Here is a 17,107-nt window from a genome sequence, read left to right as displayed (position 1 = left end):
AAGTTGCGGAAACACACACACAGACACACAAAAAAACAATACCTACATTTTTCATTTCATTTTATGGAGGTAACAATGTGAAAACGGACTAGACTCTATCAAAGGCAACAAAAATACTCCTACTGTCAGTGTTGCAGCCTATAATCTCCACCCTCATAGCGATGCGAATATGCCAGGACTGAGGGTAGAAACGCACATAACGGGCGTCGACAGGGTTGTCCAGTAGGTTTGTTACAGGTGTCTTCCTGTCTGTGTTGGCTGTAAAAACCTGAAAGGTAAATGTATAATTCAGATAAGGGCTTTTGTTTCGACTTTTGTAGATCTTTTATACTACCAACGTTAGCGCCGAATGGTAGCCACTTCTGGCCATTGCGATTACGTCCCAATAATTGTAAGCTCTTACAATTCAGCCCTTGACTGCAAAATGAGAGTAGCCGGTCCGCCGAATACATTACAAAACATGTAAAGACAATTTAAAGAGCTGCTGCTATATTGGGTGCGGCTATCAATAAATTGTGACTAGCGAAAGGAGGTCAGAATGACCCTGGGCACTAGAAAAGTGGCTATTGGCTGGGTACACAATTCTCTGCCTGGGAGAGTGCCCTGTATGAAACTATACAACTTTGAACAGGACTGTTATATTGTGGTTAGTGACTGCAGTTGCTTGCCCACGCAAGGTTCCTGCTCGAATAGGTTTGAATGTATTTCAAAGAGGGTATTGCTATGTGAACAATTAAAAAAGAGAGACCATCAAAATTGCAAGAAAGAGTTGTTTTTAAAGAAATGTGTTCAGTTACCTTATCTGAGCCATCACTGTCGGCATATGTCGTCCAAAACGTTGCATCTCCACTGTACCCCAGCTTGTATGACGTTACCCATGTATATTGATTATAAACAGGAAAGGAGGCACCCTGAGTAACTGTGCCCGTGACGCTCTTTATCACTCCTAAATCCACCTGAAAGGGCATCATTGGTTTAACATATAATAAAGCAATAAGGAACAGATCTTGCCGTTAACACGACGAACGCAGTGATGTAGAAGGTTGGTTTCTGTGTGCATTCGCTTCAATAAATCGGACTGCAAGTAAACAAAGTCCTTTCCAAATATACACAACAGTTTTAAAAGAATTCTGTCAATTTTTACCTACCTGCAACCATTGCCCGATGATCTGGATCCCTGCTCCCCAGCCGCCCCAACCAACAGTTCCCTTTAACCGCGCGAAGTAGGGCAGTAGCCCATTGTGATGCCCGATTGAAGATGCAGTGATGCTGTCATCCGGTATGGCACCAGATTCCATCCCAAGCGGATACTGGCAGACTAGGAGAAAACATATTATATTCAAGTCGGAGGTCTGGATGTCTTGAAACTGAAGGCGTGCAGCGAAAAATTTACTAGTTTTTGCCAAAAAAACAGAATTTAATTCAAAAAGAATATGTAGTGTCGGGTGGTAATTTACTCAGTGCACACAACAGATCAACCGTTATGAAACCCTGAAGGACCTTATATATTCTAACCGAACAAAACTTGAACATGCAAGACAACATGCACATGTACTAAATGGCTCCCCATAATTCTATAGACTTTAAAGAAACAGAAAAAACGGTTTTCTCTTTGGGTTAGTGAGTGATGATAGGTATAGTAAGACAACCCTCCAGACTAAATTTTTAGCTTAGGAGCGCATGCGCTCCTAGCCTCAAAAAGTTAGGCGCGCAGGCAAACATTTGGGCGCGCAAACAAAAAATCTGGTCGCGCAAAGTACTTTTTAATTTAGAAGCCAAGAGAATAATGTACCTAAGCAGACAATTAATAATTCTTTCATTATCATAGAAAAAAAATCTAAATTCACCATTTGTACTAAAAGAATTGTGATAAATGAAAGACCAAACAATGATTTTAAAAGTAACTGTCTTTAATGTGTTCAAAGTCACTTCATCTCAGTCGTTAGACCAGGCTGACTGATATGTCGGTCTCCTAGGCCTCTGCAGGGTTGGACAAGTTTTCTAAAATCCAACCCTATCGGGCAAGTGCATGGTCATTTTCACTTGCCCGAACCAACTTTTCACTTGCCCAAAATATAAATGACATATATCTATGCATTTATCATTGCAACAATGAATCCTTTATTTTTGGAAAAAAAAACACTTAACAGATAACAATATTAACATTGCTACTCAAACCATTTTGTTAACATTAAACTTAAAGGTACAGGTTTTCCACAACAATGAAGACAATCTTCTTTATTTTTTACAACTTTTCAGGTATTACACTACATGTCTGAAGTAGTTTCATTGACAAAAATAATTCATAAAAAATAAAAGACAATAAAAAAGACTCATGGAAAAAGGACAGAGTAGAAAACAAGGGGAAGAATCTATTTGGAATTGCCTATAATTATTTAATAATAAGGCTACACAAATGTCTAAATACCTTGAGTTGAAACTTTGCTATTAATATTAATTATTTCTTCAACTGTATCAAAACAATCTACAACTTAGTTTCAGTTGACCTTTGAACAATTGAAAAGTCTGCACAACAGCGATCTGCCCAAGTTTTCCTTAGAGGAGTTCTAGTAGAAAATCATATCAGTCACGCATTGCCAAACTTCCCTATCCTGCACGCTCCTGGGCCATGAGGGAGGATCTCTTTTCCAACACAAACTTTGCCAACAATCAAATATTTGTGGCTGATAAAGATATTTATCTCCTTGGTTTCCCCCCCAAATTTAGGCCAGATGGAAACATCGTGTATGACTACCGGTCGCGCTAGGTCCACTGCACTACACACTGCACTGCACAAGTTTTGAAGGCGAGATCTCGTCACCTGACCCCTCTAATGGTATAAGGATATCAAGTCTCGCGAGAGTCGGGTCGCGAGTGCACACCAAATGAAAACAAGATGGCGACCCGGTTGTGTCGGGCTTGTTTTTTCGCCGGAAAATAGCTGTTTTGCCGCTTTATTTGCCGAGATAATGGTATCTACGGACTTGTAATGGGTTTTCTGACAAATGAACATGATTTTGCCTGGCATTGATATGACATTCTTACGGGAAAAAATAAGAAATGTTTGCCTCTAACAGCGCTATAGCCAATAATTTAGGCGCACCGCGGATTCTCTGCCGGTCGCGCAGTGCGCGACCAGAGTAACAAGTTTAGTCGCATTTCTTAATTTTTGGTCGCATATGCGACCAAAACGGTCGCAGTCTGGAGGGTTGTAAGAAAAGGCTACAAATTTAGAGTCTGGGCGAGAAAAAGCGGCCAGCATTACATTTTCTGCACAAAGTTATTAATAACTTTAGCTAAAAAATATTAACTGGTTTTAGAAAATATAACAGACATGTCTGTACATGATGGTTAACAAAACACGCCAATGGTCCTCATCGCTCAGACTTTGAAACATATCTGAGAAACTTAGAGTTTTCAGTTAATCAAGCGACAAAAGTATACATGTAGCACAGACCCGTGGGTTGTTTATCCACGTTATTGACCCTTCACCCACCTGTCGTGAATGTCCCGTTGATGACTCCGTTTGGCTGATCATCCCAGTCAAAAGAAGTCAGCGTGAGGGTGTATTCCGTGTGGGCCAGCAGTCCCTGCACTGTTGCCGAGGTGGCTCCCGCTCCTGGTGCGGGGGAGAGGTCCTGGTACGAGCCCGACCCGTCTGTCGGCTGGTAGCGGAGCGTGTAGCGCGAGATGGGAAGATTCCCCACGACTGTCCAGGACACGTTAAGATGACTCATCCCGGCATCATTGAGGGTAAGTCCCCAGAGCACTAAAATGTAATGGTATATATTGGTTAACAATAGTACAACACTGCCAGTGAACTAATTTTAATCAATGCAGAACCAAAACCTACACTCAGTGCCGCAGCCTAAAATCTCCACCCTCATAGTGGGACGACCATGCCAGGACTGAGGGTAGAAGCGCACATAACGGGCGTCTACAGGGTTGTCCAGTAGGTTCGTTACAGGATTCTTCTCGTCCGTGTTACCTGTAAAAACCTGGAAGGTAAATGTACAACTTGGGTAAGGGCTTTTGTTCCGAATCTTCTAGATCATTTGTACTGCCAACAACCCCCCTCTACCACCATAGCTTTGGCATTCCATTAGTCATAAAATGTATTTAGTAAGGAAAACCAGAGATCGCGACGCTCATAGGTTTGTGATATATATATATATAGAGTCGTTCAAGCGAAGATATCAGTGTTACTTATGTGATAACAGAGAATAGTTGGGGGAACATACAATTGAAATGAAACAGATCACACGGGTGTGAAAACAATGCGGCATTTCATATAGGGGATAGGTATATATATGTATACGACAAAAATAAATATTTACTAATATTTCAAGCTAGAGGTTTCGATTTTTAAATAACATTCAGATATCCAACTTACCTTATCTGAGCCATCACTGTCGGCATATGTCGTCCAAAAAGTTGCATCTCCACTGTACTCAAGTTTGTATGACGTTACCCATGTATAGTGATTATAAACAGGAAAGGAGGCACCCTGAGTAATTGTGCCCGTGACGCTCTTTATCACCCCTAAATCCACCTGAAAGGCATAATTGGTTTAACATATAATAAATCAATAAGGAACAGATATTGCTGTTATCACGACGAATACAGTACTTTTAACGCAGTGATGTAGAAGGTTGGTTTCTGTGTGTAATCGCTTCGATAAATCGGACTGCAAGTGAACAAGGAGTCCTTTCAAAATATACACAACAGTTTTAGAAGGAATCTGTGAGTTTTTGCCTACCTGCAACCATTCTCCGATGAGGAAATACCCTGCTCCCCAGCCACCCCAACCAGCAGTTCCTTTTAACCTCCCGAAGTAGGGGAGTAGCAAATTGTGATGCCCGATTGAAGATGCGGTGATGCTGCCATCAGGTATGGCACCAGATTCCATCCCAAGCGGATACTGGCAGACTAGGGGGAAATGTATTGTATTAGCATAAAGCTAGAAGGCGTCGACCAATCAGAAGCCTCCATTTGCCATTGGTTATTAGACCGTAACCTCAAAAGTGGTCGGTTATTAGAATAACCGTCCACTTTTAAGACCGTACCAGTATACAGGAGCCAGGGCACTAGCAGTGTTGTAGTATTTATCTAATTAAAACGTATGGTAGTTTATGCCAAAAAGGCAGCTACTCAAGCTGGATATGATTTTGGAAACGGTCAGACGTTTCAGCTAGCTAGTATCCACTAGCTTTCGTCAGTGACTGAGAGACCAGAGGGGAAATGCAGGTTTATAAGCACAAACTATTGATTGATATGCAATAAAGGGAAGAAAAAATTTTGGAAGTCGAAAGGGGAACAAAAGTCAGACAAGTCAAGACAAGATAATGCAAATTAGTCAGAAAGCTCCTGTTCTGCAGAACAGGAGCTTAAGTGTTGTCTGTCCTCGGGGCTGGGAGCGCCAATTGCAAGTGCCGGAGAGATCCACCCGTAGCCCTATTCCCTGTTTAGGGTGGGGTTGTACATTCTTTCATATATTGCCTCTTTATCACTCCGTTCCCACCAGCGTGTTTCGCGGTCTAAGATATCCATGGACTCGAGTTTGAAAGAGTGACCCTGGTTGTGTTGTAGGTGGTGGAAAATGACTGAGGAGTAGCCCTTTACACTAGGTCTGCAATGTTCCTTGTACCTTAAGCCTCGGTCACAACCCGCCGTACGTGCTTCTGCGTGCTGTCTACGTGCAAAAACGTGAGCAAACATAGGGAATCCGTGCGTGGTGAGTACCGCGTCCATACGGAATTCTACGGATTTTGGAGCACGCAGACAGGCCGTAGAACACCAAGTGCATTTTTCTGCGTGCGGTCTGCGGATTCACCATCCGTGCGTGCGAGTACGAGCGACGCGCGTGCCCCGTAGGTACCGTACGGAGGAAGCACGTGTAAGTACGACGTCCTTACGGTAAAGTTGCAATCGCACAGAGATCGTACGTTGTAAGCACGTACAACTTACCACTTGCGCAACGTACGATGCATGCAACCGCTCACGGCCAGACGTGGCGTGCAGACCACACTCTTACACCTTGCGCAACCGTTCGAGTGACGTGCGTCGATGCCACTCCTTCCCCACGTTTTCAGAAAAAACGTAGCAGACGTAGCCTCCAAAAAAACGTACGGACAAAATACGTACGGTGGGTTGTGACCAAAGCTTTATTTTAAGCGGTCGACTTTAGGTGTTGTTACAATTGGGCTCCTCACATTTGAGTCTGTAATTTGTGCTTATAAGCCTGCATTCCCCTCTGGTCTCTCAGTCACTGACTAAAGCTAGTGGATACTAGCTGAAACGTCTGACCGCTTCCAAAATCATATCCAGTTGCTTTTATTAAGTAACTGCTTTTTGGCATATCGTATTACCTGGATGTCTAACCTTCATCGATGTATTGTAGTTTATTTTGAAAAAAAATGTAATCAAAATGTATTGTAGTTTAGGCCACACCGACTACATTTTATGGATGACATCCGCGCGCGCATTGATTTTCGTCTGTTCTCAAAAAAAAAAAAAAAAAAAAAATCACGTCCTCCGAGGCCCTGGCCTGGCTCTAGGCCTGGGTACAATACGGAGGTGGTAACTCTGGACTGGAGGATATCACTCAGGCTAACGAAACTCCACAACGACTAGAAAAGATTTAGCAGTACCGATTCATGAATGCCACAAAAAACAGCATTTGCCGGCATATCGTATACTTCGCTATCATGACGCTATGTATTGCCGCAAATTCACAATACCAGCTTTGTATTCCTGTGGTTTAGAAGCATTTTTATTTTTGGCACTAGTTTGGGGGTCTTCAGAGAATGCCATCCATAAAATTAACTTGGTGTGGCCTTATTTTGAAAAACAAAACATTTTAAAGTACAACAAAATTAAAATAAAGTTTAAATGAAATTTAAACAGAAAAATACTCAACATTATTTTGACACCCCACTAAAAGGTGACCTTACATGTACATATATTTGAAGAAACAGACAAAAACAGTTTTCTCTTTGGGTTAGGGAGTGACGATAGCTATAGTAAGGAAAGGCTACACATTTAGAGTCTAGGTGAGAATAAGCGGCCAGCATTACATTTTCTGCACATAGATAAATTTAGCAAAAATATATTAACTGGTTTTAGAAAATATAACAGACAAACTCTTAGCAATTGACAGATGGTTAACGACATGCCAATAGTCCTCATCGCTCACACCTTGAAACATATCTTAGAAATTTAAAGTTATCTGTTAATCAAGTGACAAACCCACGTTATTGACCCTTCACCCACCTGTCGTGTATGTCCCGTTGATGACTCCGTTTGGCTGATCATCCCAGTCAAAAGAAGTCAGCGTGAGGGTGTATTCTGTGTGATCCAAGAGTCCTAGCACGGTTGCCGAGGTGTCTCCCGCTCCTGGTGCGGGGGAGAGGTCCTGGTACGAGCCCGACCCGTCTGTCGGCTGGTAGCGGAGCGTGTAGCGCGAGATCGGAAGATTCCCGACGACTGTCCAGGACACGTTAAGATGACTCATCCCGGCATCATTGAGGGTAAGTCCCCAGAGCACTAAAAATGAATGGTATATATTGGTTGACAATGGTACATCATCGCCAGTGAACAAACTTTTATTAACCAACGAAGAAACCAAAACCTACACTCAGTGCCGCAGCCTAAAATCTCCACCCTCATAGCGATGCGAATATGCCAGGACTGAGGGTAGAAGCGGATATAACGGGCGTCTACAGGGTTGTCCAGTAGGTTTGTTACATGTGTCTCCGTGTCCGTATTGGCTGCAAAAACCTAGAAGACAAATGTATTATTTAGATGAGAACCTTTTGAATCTTGTAGATCTTTTATACTGCCAACAACCCCTCTGCCATAATAATTTTGACATTCCATCAATGATAGACTGTATACAGTAAGCAGAACTAAAGATCGTGACACCCATAGGCGGGTATATGCTATAACTGAGAAAGGTTTTGGGAGCATTTAATTTGCGAATTGAATCAGGAAGACATAACCGCACTCCTCTAGAGCAAAGAATCTGCCAATATTGTAGTTTAGGTAAAGTAGAAGACGAGGTACATTTTATTGTGGATTGTTCCATGTATGACAGCGAAAGAAACGTTCTTTTCGATTTTGTGTCAAGCAAATACTCCCAATTTAAGTATCTGAACAGTATAGAGAAATTTATATTCCTTGTAGTCTTTAACAAACCAGCTCTAACTACTCATACTGCCAACTACATTTATAAGATTACCAGAAAGCGAGAGGAAGTTGAACGTACTTGTGTACTATAGCCGTTTTATTATCAACATTGATGATGTACTTTGTCTATATGTGACCTGTCTTTAGCCCAGTGGGGCAAAATGTACAATAAAGGTCTTCATTCATTCATTCATTAAAAAAGGACCATTAACTAGAAAGGTAACATTTGCAAGCAAATGCAATATGTTTACCTCAGGATGGTCTTGCCTACGATTTAACGTTATACCTTTATTAGGAAAGGAAAGGTAGAAGGATAGTTTGCTTATATTACTGACTTTTATGTGCTGTGAGTAACATCAACGTTATAACGGGGGAATTTGAATGTTTTTGCCGTTGTAAGGCCAAGTCTACCCGTATGCCACTCAAAGATCATTACCATAGACTAGTCTTGTAGTGCCATGTATAGGAGATACTAGGATATATATAGTTACATACCACAGTACCAATGATTCACTCAGCACACACTCTTACCATGTTTGCAATTAGGCCACAGCATGTAACTTTAATCAATGACATCCTCTGCAGACTGCAAGTAAACTTCGAGTCTTTTTGACAGCTTTAGTTACAAAGGACTTTGCTGCGCTCATCTCACTACCTTATTACATTTTTGTAAATAGGGAACAGGACGTAGGCTGAAATAATAATGATGATAAGTTTATTATTATTACAAATACATGACAGAAGGCTAATTGTAAATACGTATATCATACGAAATGATATACAATGATATGAAGAACTAATTCCTACAGTACACTTTAGTCTTTATACTACAGTATATAAGATATATATCAAGCCAGTTTTGTTGGGTTTTACTTGTCTTTTGATCGCCGAGCCAGTGAATTATACCCACTTCTATAATAATTGTTCTTTGAAATTTTATATGAAAATCATTGCAATGATGATGAAAATCTACAGTTGTGTAAAATATTGGAACTACACACTCTATAAAACCATACATACATACTTAAAAGCTATACATGACTTAACTGTTACATATATTATGCAAATTTAACATACATAATGAATATTTACTGGCCAAAATGGAGATATAATGTGTTTCTAGAAATGGTTGTGATGTGTTGTATCCTTCTGTGGATGGCTGGGTTCAGCTCTGTTAGGTTCCTCCCCAGTTTTTCATGGACCAAGTTCTGCTTCCTTTCCTAGCAGAGGTCCAATCTTAAGAGTCTTAAGAGGATACAAACAGGAGAGTAAGCATTTCAAATGTGATCAGAAACTGATATTATCCTTATTATGTTTAGAGAGATAACTTCACGGGATATGCATCATCGGGATACGGAATTTTTCGGGATAGGCGTCCCGATAAATCCCGCGAGATATCCGCGTGTGGTGCGAGATCTCCAAGTCTACCGCGGGTCCTGTCACCGATGGCGGCGTGCCAAATGTTTATTTTTACGTCCTGTCGGGCGATCTGGGCAGGGCCAATGGAGCACCCTGACGTCAGTCAATTTTGCTAAAATTTTTATTCACTGATAGCACAGGAGTGTACATTGTGTATAACGCGTTCCTCACGCGGTAATAGGTGAACTGCTACATTTTATTTATAAAGCTATTGTGCAGCGAAAAACTCACGAAAACTGTAAGAAAATAGCAGGAATGAATTTTTTAATAACCCCAATTCGTCTCCGGTGAGTTTCGGCAAGTTTATAAACCTTCAAATAAAATGGGGCGTACCGGCTGTAGTAGTAGTTGTATTTCATTGTGACATCTTGTACTAAATTGGCTTGTTGAGGTCTACTCATCTTCTCATAAGCAGACTGCGTCAAGTAGTCTCTGTATTACGAAAATTAGGAACGTTTGCACATCAAAATCCCGCGGCAAGCGTCTCACCCCTCCCATGCAAACACGTACACATGAAATAAATAAACCCTTGCATCAACAATCAACGATCTGACCACGTCCATTGACGTACGTATTACCCTGAAAGCAAGTACTTCCACGCGGCTGGCAAAAAATCTTACCGGTGGAAAAAGCAATTCTCGTTCTCGATGTCACTTGTGAAAACGTTGTTGTTTTGGAATGGAATCGGGATGAGAAAAATACAATGCCGCTTGCAGGACTGAGGCGGAAAATCGCTACAATCGCCAGGGCGGCCGGAGTCTCTGGGGCGGAGCATCGAGCCTTTGAGTTTGAAATCTTGCCGCCCAGCCAGTGGGCGGGTTCCCGTCTGTGTGCTGTGATTGGCGCCGCGCGGTGATAGCTATGCTGCGTGCCGTTTCTATGGCAACGTGGCCCAGTCACAGAAATGTATCAATTCTTGTTCGTCGCTGATCGTAAACACAGCCAAGAGGCGTAAAGAACTTTTTAATTATGCTTCGCCCCCCCCTCTTTTGTATAATGGTTTTAAATCTCCCTTCCGCAGCTCCGTGCGTCGACCTCCCCTATCTAGGAGAAAAATGAACTTCTGGCGACATGGCACGTGGATGTGTTAGATTTTATATCTGAGATCGCGCGGGTCGGGTGACATCAAAAGCAGTACTTAGCGGGCCGTCCACATCGCAAGGTCAGACAGAAATTCTCGTACCAAGAAGGTTGTATTATTTTGTTATCGTTCTAAACATTATTAAGCCACTAAAATTTTCGATATTAAAAAAGAAATATTTGATTAATAACACTAGCCGTTTGTGCTAATGTTATTATCATGCATAATTTGGAAACAAACATGCGCCGCACCGTCTGTCTGTAAAAATCTTAGTCAACATGGTTCCCGAAAAATCTCGGGATATCCCGATGAATCCCGATTTGATGCTTATCCCATGAACGGTACTGTATTATCCCGAAAAAGATTGAAACTGCCTGACAAAACGACAAAATGTAATGTTATATCCATGTTATATCATGTCATCAGTAATAAACGTAAACAAACGCCCCCCTCCCCCGGCCCCGCACCCACATTACAAAGTCGACAATAGTTACAGATGAACACAAATATTCTGTTTACTTTATTTTACAAAACGGCAGCAAGCCTAAATCTCTATACATACGAGATTCTATCAAGTCAGGAGCTAGTAAATTATGAGTGTTGTTTTTTATTTGAGCCGGCGGTTTTATGCAAAAATTACACAAAGTCGCCGGCGTTCTGTGGAAATCTGCAGTCCTACTTGTGGATATTGAACCCAAAATCCCAATGCAATATTCTCTACTCGAGACTGGTATTCATATGACCGTATTTTACGAAGAAAAATGAAAACTTACCGCTGACATTGATCCACCGATCTCTTCTCCTGTCATACAAGGGCGGATGCCCATATTTGGAAAGCTCGGGTGTTCCGTGCGTAGCGCTAGGGTCAATGACCCGCGGTTATCGAACACGCTGTTCCATTGTTCCATGGTTGTTCGAATGTTCCAAACGCGTTCTTTTTGTTCGATTTTTGGCTTAAAATGCAACTTTTTTCACCCATTTTTTGCCAATAAAATCATTTTCTGACATATATGTTGGCCAAAATGACCAAGGTTCAATGTCTAACGTACCAACCTACCAGCATGCTGAATTTCATTTTCCTCCAAGCTCTAATTACGAAAATATGGACGTTTTTTAGGTGTTTGGAACGGAAGAGGAGGAGGAGGAGGAGGAAGAGGAGGAAGAGGAAACAGAGCAAATATAATATGTTTCCTTCGGTAAACATAAAAAGGGAGTCGAACCAATGCGGCATTTCGAAGAGCATATATTTATGTGTACGGAACAAATAAATCATATTCATTGATATTTCAAGAGAGAGTTTTTAGCTCTTTTTAAATTATATATATTTTTTTATATATTCCGAAACATGTAATCACAAGACGTGGTGACGGCACACTCAAGTTTTTTCAACTTATATTAATGCTACCACCAACACAGGGACAGTACAATACTCATGTTCACCTAAGCGAGGTGTGTGGAAAGTCGTGTGAAGTGCCTTTCCCAAGGGCACAAGATCGGTGGCATGTCAGGACTCGAACCCGAGGCTCTGGTTCCGAGTCGAGAACGCTGCCGCTACGCCACACGACCCCACATACATTCATAAATTATATTTATGTATGCAAGTACCATATATGAGACATTGCTACCGGCGTATGTCGTCCATAAAAGAAATGGAACAGATCAGACGGGAGTGGAAACAATGTGGCATTTTATATAGGATTTCGTGTAAATATGTATACGACAAAATAAGTATTTATTAATATTTCAAGAGAGAGTTTTTTTTATAATATTCAGGTATCCAAGTTACCTTATCTGAGCCATCACTGTCAGCATATGTCGTCCAAAAAGTTGCATCTCCACTGTACTCAAGTTTGAATGACGTCACCCATGAATTGTGATTATAAATTGGATAGAAAGCACCCTGAGTAACTGTGCCCGTGACGCTTTTTATCACTCCTAAATCCACCTGAAAGTAATCAATGTTTTGACATATTTTAATGTAAAAAGGAACAGATCTCGCTTTTAACACAACGGACACAGAACTTCCAACGCAGTGATTTGGGAGAAGGTTGGTTTCTGTACTTACTGCCTTCAATGGATCAGATCGCCTTCCATAAAATTAACCTTAGGGCTCGTTTCAAAATATACACACGATTTTTAGACAAAAATCTGTTAATTTCTACCTACCTGCAACCATTGCCCGATGATCTGGACCCCTGCTCCCCAGCCGCCCCAACCAGCAGTTCCTTTTAACCTCCCGAAGTAGGGGAGTAGCAAATTGTGATGCCCGACTGACAATGCAGTGATGCTGTCATCCGGTATGGCACCGGATTCCATTCCAAGCGGATCCTGGCAGACTATGTGAAAAAAATTCTTTCCAGTCAGAGATTTGAATGTCTTTCAGGCATGCAACGAAAGTTTTTTAGTATTTGCCGAGAAACAGAATTACAGGTGAGGTGAATTTGTAGTATTGGGTGGTTTTTCATCTAATGTACACAACAGGTCAACTTTTATGGAAGCCTGAAGGACCTTATATATTCTAGACGAATAAAACTCAACCTTTCAAGACAACATGACATTGTACTGTATTATTCATAATGATCGTATAGACTTTGATTTTTAAAATATATATAGCAACAGACAAAATCCACTGTCTCTTGAATTCAGTGACTGAGTAATAATAAGCAAATAGCTAGTCTTCCTGGAGTTGGCTTGAAAGATGGTTAACGATACATGCCAATGGTCCTCTTCGGTAACCGTTTAAATCAAATCTGAGAGACGTAGCGAGGGTTTTGTGTTGAGCCAGTGGCTTGCAGTATCTCCTACGTTGAGCTGCAATACTTATCAGTAGCAGGTAAATTCTCAATTTGAACATTCAATATTCTTATCCAGAAGTGGGTTTGCTACCACTATAGACTACTGTTCAGTATATTTAATGTGCTACTTTATACATGTAGCACAAACCCGTGGGTTATTCACCTAACGTTCTTAATCCTCCACCCACCTGTCGTGTATGTCCCGTTGATAACTCCGTTTGGCTGATCATCCCAGTCAAAAGAAGTCAGAGTAAGGGTGTATTCCGTGTGGGCAAGCAGTCCCGCCACCGTTGCCGAGGTGGCTCCCGCTCCTGGTGCAGGGGAGAGGTCCTGGTACGAGCCCGACCCGTCTGCCAGCTGGTAGCGGAGAGTGTAGCGCGAGATCGGAAGAGTTCCGACGACTGTCCAGGAAACGTTCAGGTGGTCCAGTCTCGATTTATCGAGGGTCAGTCCCCAGAGCACTGGAAAGGAAAACGTTTGATAATGAAGTCTTGGTTACAATGGTTAAAGTTGTTTCATTGTTCTAGACTTACCAATGCAGAAACAGAAACCTACATTCAGTGCTGCAGCCTAGAATTTCCACCCTCATGGCAATCCAATTATTCCAGGTCTGCGGGTAAAAGCGCACATAACGGGCGTCTACAGGGTTGTCCAGAAGGTTTGTTACAGGTGTCTTCCTGTCTGTGTTGCCCGTAAAAACCTGAAAAACAAACGGAATATTTTGTCAAGAATACATTTATTAATTTGTCAATCTTCTACATTATCAAATACAGAAATATATTCATATTTTGACATTCCTTCAGACAAACAGTATCCATTAAACTAAACCGAAGCTCCCGAAGTACGTAGTTGTGTGACATCGTTCTCAAGCAATGTGATCAACATAGAATAGTTTTGTAAAAAGGACTTAATTTATTAAAACGGGACAAATGAGAACCCTGCAACATGGTATTTAGATAGAAATATATGTACCGAACAAATTAACGAAGACACAAACAGACTTAAGAATTAAAGGGCAGTATGGGTTAATCGTTTCAGTGTGTTTATGTACCCAAGTTACCTGATCGGACCCATCGTTGCCGGCATATGTTGTCCAAGAAGTCCCATCTCCGCTGTACTCAAGTTTGTACGACTTCACCCATGGTTCAAATATAGGATATCGGCCACCCTGGGTACTGGTGCCGGTGACGTGCCTTATCTGCCCTAAATCCACCTAAAAGGCATATCATGTATTGACAAAAAAAATGTTTTGCATGTTCATTCCCCGGGGGGATAAATGCACGAATGTACAAAGTACAATGTACTAGAGAGTACTACAACAATAGTAATAGAGATAGGCTAACATCAGGTCTAAGGTATATAATGCTAAAAAAGAAATATATAATATATAAAGTGGTATCGATCTAAGTTCTAATTGCTTCTTCTCTCTTTTTGAAACATTTTGAAATATACTTACATACTTCATTGATGACGTCTATATTTGTACATGATATGATATATTTAAAAGTGTCTTCCTTTGATAATGATTTACATTTTTTGTCGAGCTTAATTGAACTGAACAGTGATTTACGTTCGTTATCATATAATATACAGTCAAGCATAAAATGCGATTCATTTTCAATACAAGAATTATTACAGAATTTGCATAGTCTATCTTGTAACGGTGTACGACTATGCCTGCCTAACAAAGTTAAAAGTGCATACTGGACAGATTACGTTCGGAGTCATAACGGTGTTTTTCCTAATAATCAACTAATTAAAACGCGTTATGTTAACCCTAAACAGTACACCCGGCGTCCGCGCGGACCCCAGCATTATATATATGTTTATGTTTTCTTTGAAATTACAGCTAATTGTCACCCACAAAGTTGTCCCTTAATACAGTGCAGAAAAGTCAGTTTCCCCATTTAAAAAAAATTTATATCTGATTTTATTTTCGGGTCCGCGCGGACCCCAGCTGGTGTTCGATCGTAATGGATACACTGGCGTTCTTATACATTACTTTATTTCCGTTTTTACTCCGTGAAGGAGGTCAGGACCTCCGGACGGAGTGTTGTGAACGGCTGGTTTTTCGTGTTCGCAGTCAAAACACTGGGTTCCCTTTGTGTAATCGGCACGCAATTCTATACGCCGTCTGCGGGCATGCCCGTGTTGATGCACGAAGGTGTATTTTTGCCGTTGTTGCTTTCGCGGTCAATGTAATATTGCAGACGCACCCCTACAATTACGAGGCGAATTGGAATGGTCCAGAAAAACGCGTTGTTTGGAATAGCAGTGTGGGGGGGGGTGGAACTTCATGCAGATACGGTGAGGTTCCGATAAGTGGTTCCAGATGTTTTTGCCCGTGCTTAAGAGATGGCAAGTTTTTTGGAAGATGTTCGCAGCCAAAACGCATTCTTCCGTACGTCGCATTTCTGTGTAATTTCGCATGTGGTGTGGCATTATGTCCGCGATGATGCACGTCTTTTAATTTTTACCGTAGCTGTTTTGATATTGGAGTAAATGTTTATTTTTGAAACATCCCTATAAGGTCCGGAATGTTTTCGCCCGGCGGTAGTAACACTCGCGGTGCTGACTGCAACTGCTGGCCAGTCGCGCTTAATAAGTAACAGGAGCGGTAAGACGGTGGGGCTGTCTTTGTTACTAGTGAGGACCTGTTGGTAGCGCCTATAAACCCACTACTGTTACAACACGACCACGATAGTCCGATCTTTATGTGAATGATTGTGTGTGTGTAATTAAAATAAACTTCGAACTTGAAGCATAGTATCTTTACACGCCCTGCGAGCAGTAATGGGTTTAGGTCTTTTTATGTTTTATGGTTATTACGCGCCCTCATTGTATTAACCGTTGCCTAATGTCTGCACAGTAGGTCTGGCGTTGACGCTTGCGATTGTTTTTGTTGCAATATATAAAACTTCACGGAGGATTGTCACCTATGGCTTCTTGTTATATGTTTTTTTGCACTTATCGTTTGGCCACCAAATTTTTTAGAGAATGGTGTACTAATAGATTTCTTGGATTTTGACCATGTTGGATTTTGACCGATGACGTCATCAAATTAGCATACATTATTAATATTAAATGATTCAACTTAAATTTATGTAAGATGTTATTGATGTCCAAAAGGAAGTGTTTTTTAATATAAAATCCAGAAAATTTTTATGTTTAAAACAAAATTACTGATTTTTGCAAAAAAACCTGCCTGTCAGAAACTCATTGCCATGGCAACACAAAAAATCATTAACTTATTTAACTAATAAGAAAATTTTTTTTCCAGATACATTTTAGGAAAGTTCATCAAATTTGATGGTTCTAGCTCAAGCCGTTCAGGCGCTAGATTAAAGTTGGCCCGAGGCTCAAAAGACCACTCGGTCTGAAAAGGGTTTAAAAATCGGGTATGTCTTCTTTTTATCTTTTCTTCAACAAAAAATAGGAAAAGGTCAAAATGTATGATTTTTGTACGTAATGTGGACTCAAAGCTTAACACATCAATTTGCAAAACAATTGAACTTGTAACGTTGGTGAAGGTTACTCATCCAGGAATACGATAAATAGATAAAGCTGTTTAGTCTTTTCCAACTGGATAATTGAAAGTTTAATGTGTAAACGTTTCAAGTACCAT

The 17,107-nt window shown here is 41.0% G+C and overlaps 1 protein-coding gene across 1 annotated transcript in view; it reads right to left on the bottom strand.

The window, feature by feature from the left end:
* Positions 1-88: 88 nt before the first annotated feature.
* LOC109466209 overlaps positions 89-17,107 on the bottom strand; it is a 20,833-nt gene continuing 3,814 nt past the window's right edge. The window contains exons 4-14 of the mRNA XM_019763876.1: positions 14,038-14,182; positions 12,854-13,023; positions 7,635-7,779; positions 7,273-7,485; positions 4,760-4,929; positions 4,394-4,552; positions 3,854-3,998; positions 3,497-3,769; positions 1,149-1,318; positions 798-956; positions 89-268 (exon numbers count right to left, since the gene is read on the bottom strand). Coding sequence (XP_019619435.1) covers positions 89-268; positions 798-956; positions 1,149-1,318; positions 3,497-3,769; positions 3,854-3,998; positions 4,394-4,552; positions 4,760-4,929; positions 7,273-7,485; positions 7,635-7,779; positions 12,854-13,023; positions 14,038-14,182 — 1,929 coding nt within the window. The remainder of the gene's footprint in view (positions 269-797; positions 957-1,148; positions 1,319-3,496; positions 3,770-3,853; positions 3,999-4,393; positions 4,553-4,759; positions 4,930-7,272; positions 7,486-7,634; positions 7,780-12,853; positions 13,024-14,037; positions 14,183-17,107) is intronic.

Source organism: Branchiostoma belcheri, unplaced genomic scaffold (genome assembly GCF_001625305.1).
Source record: "Branchiostoma belcheri isolate BF01 breed outbred unplaced genomic scaffold, Haploidv18h27 scaffold160, whole genome shotgun sequence".
Taxonomy (NCBI): domain Eukaryota; kingdom Metazoa; phylum Chordata; class Leptocardii; order Amphioxiformes; family Branchiostomatidae; genus Branchiostoma; species Branchiostoma belcheri.
Note: the sequence above shows the minus strand (reverse complement) of the source record. Positions and strands in the feature narration are given on the sequence as shown.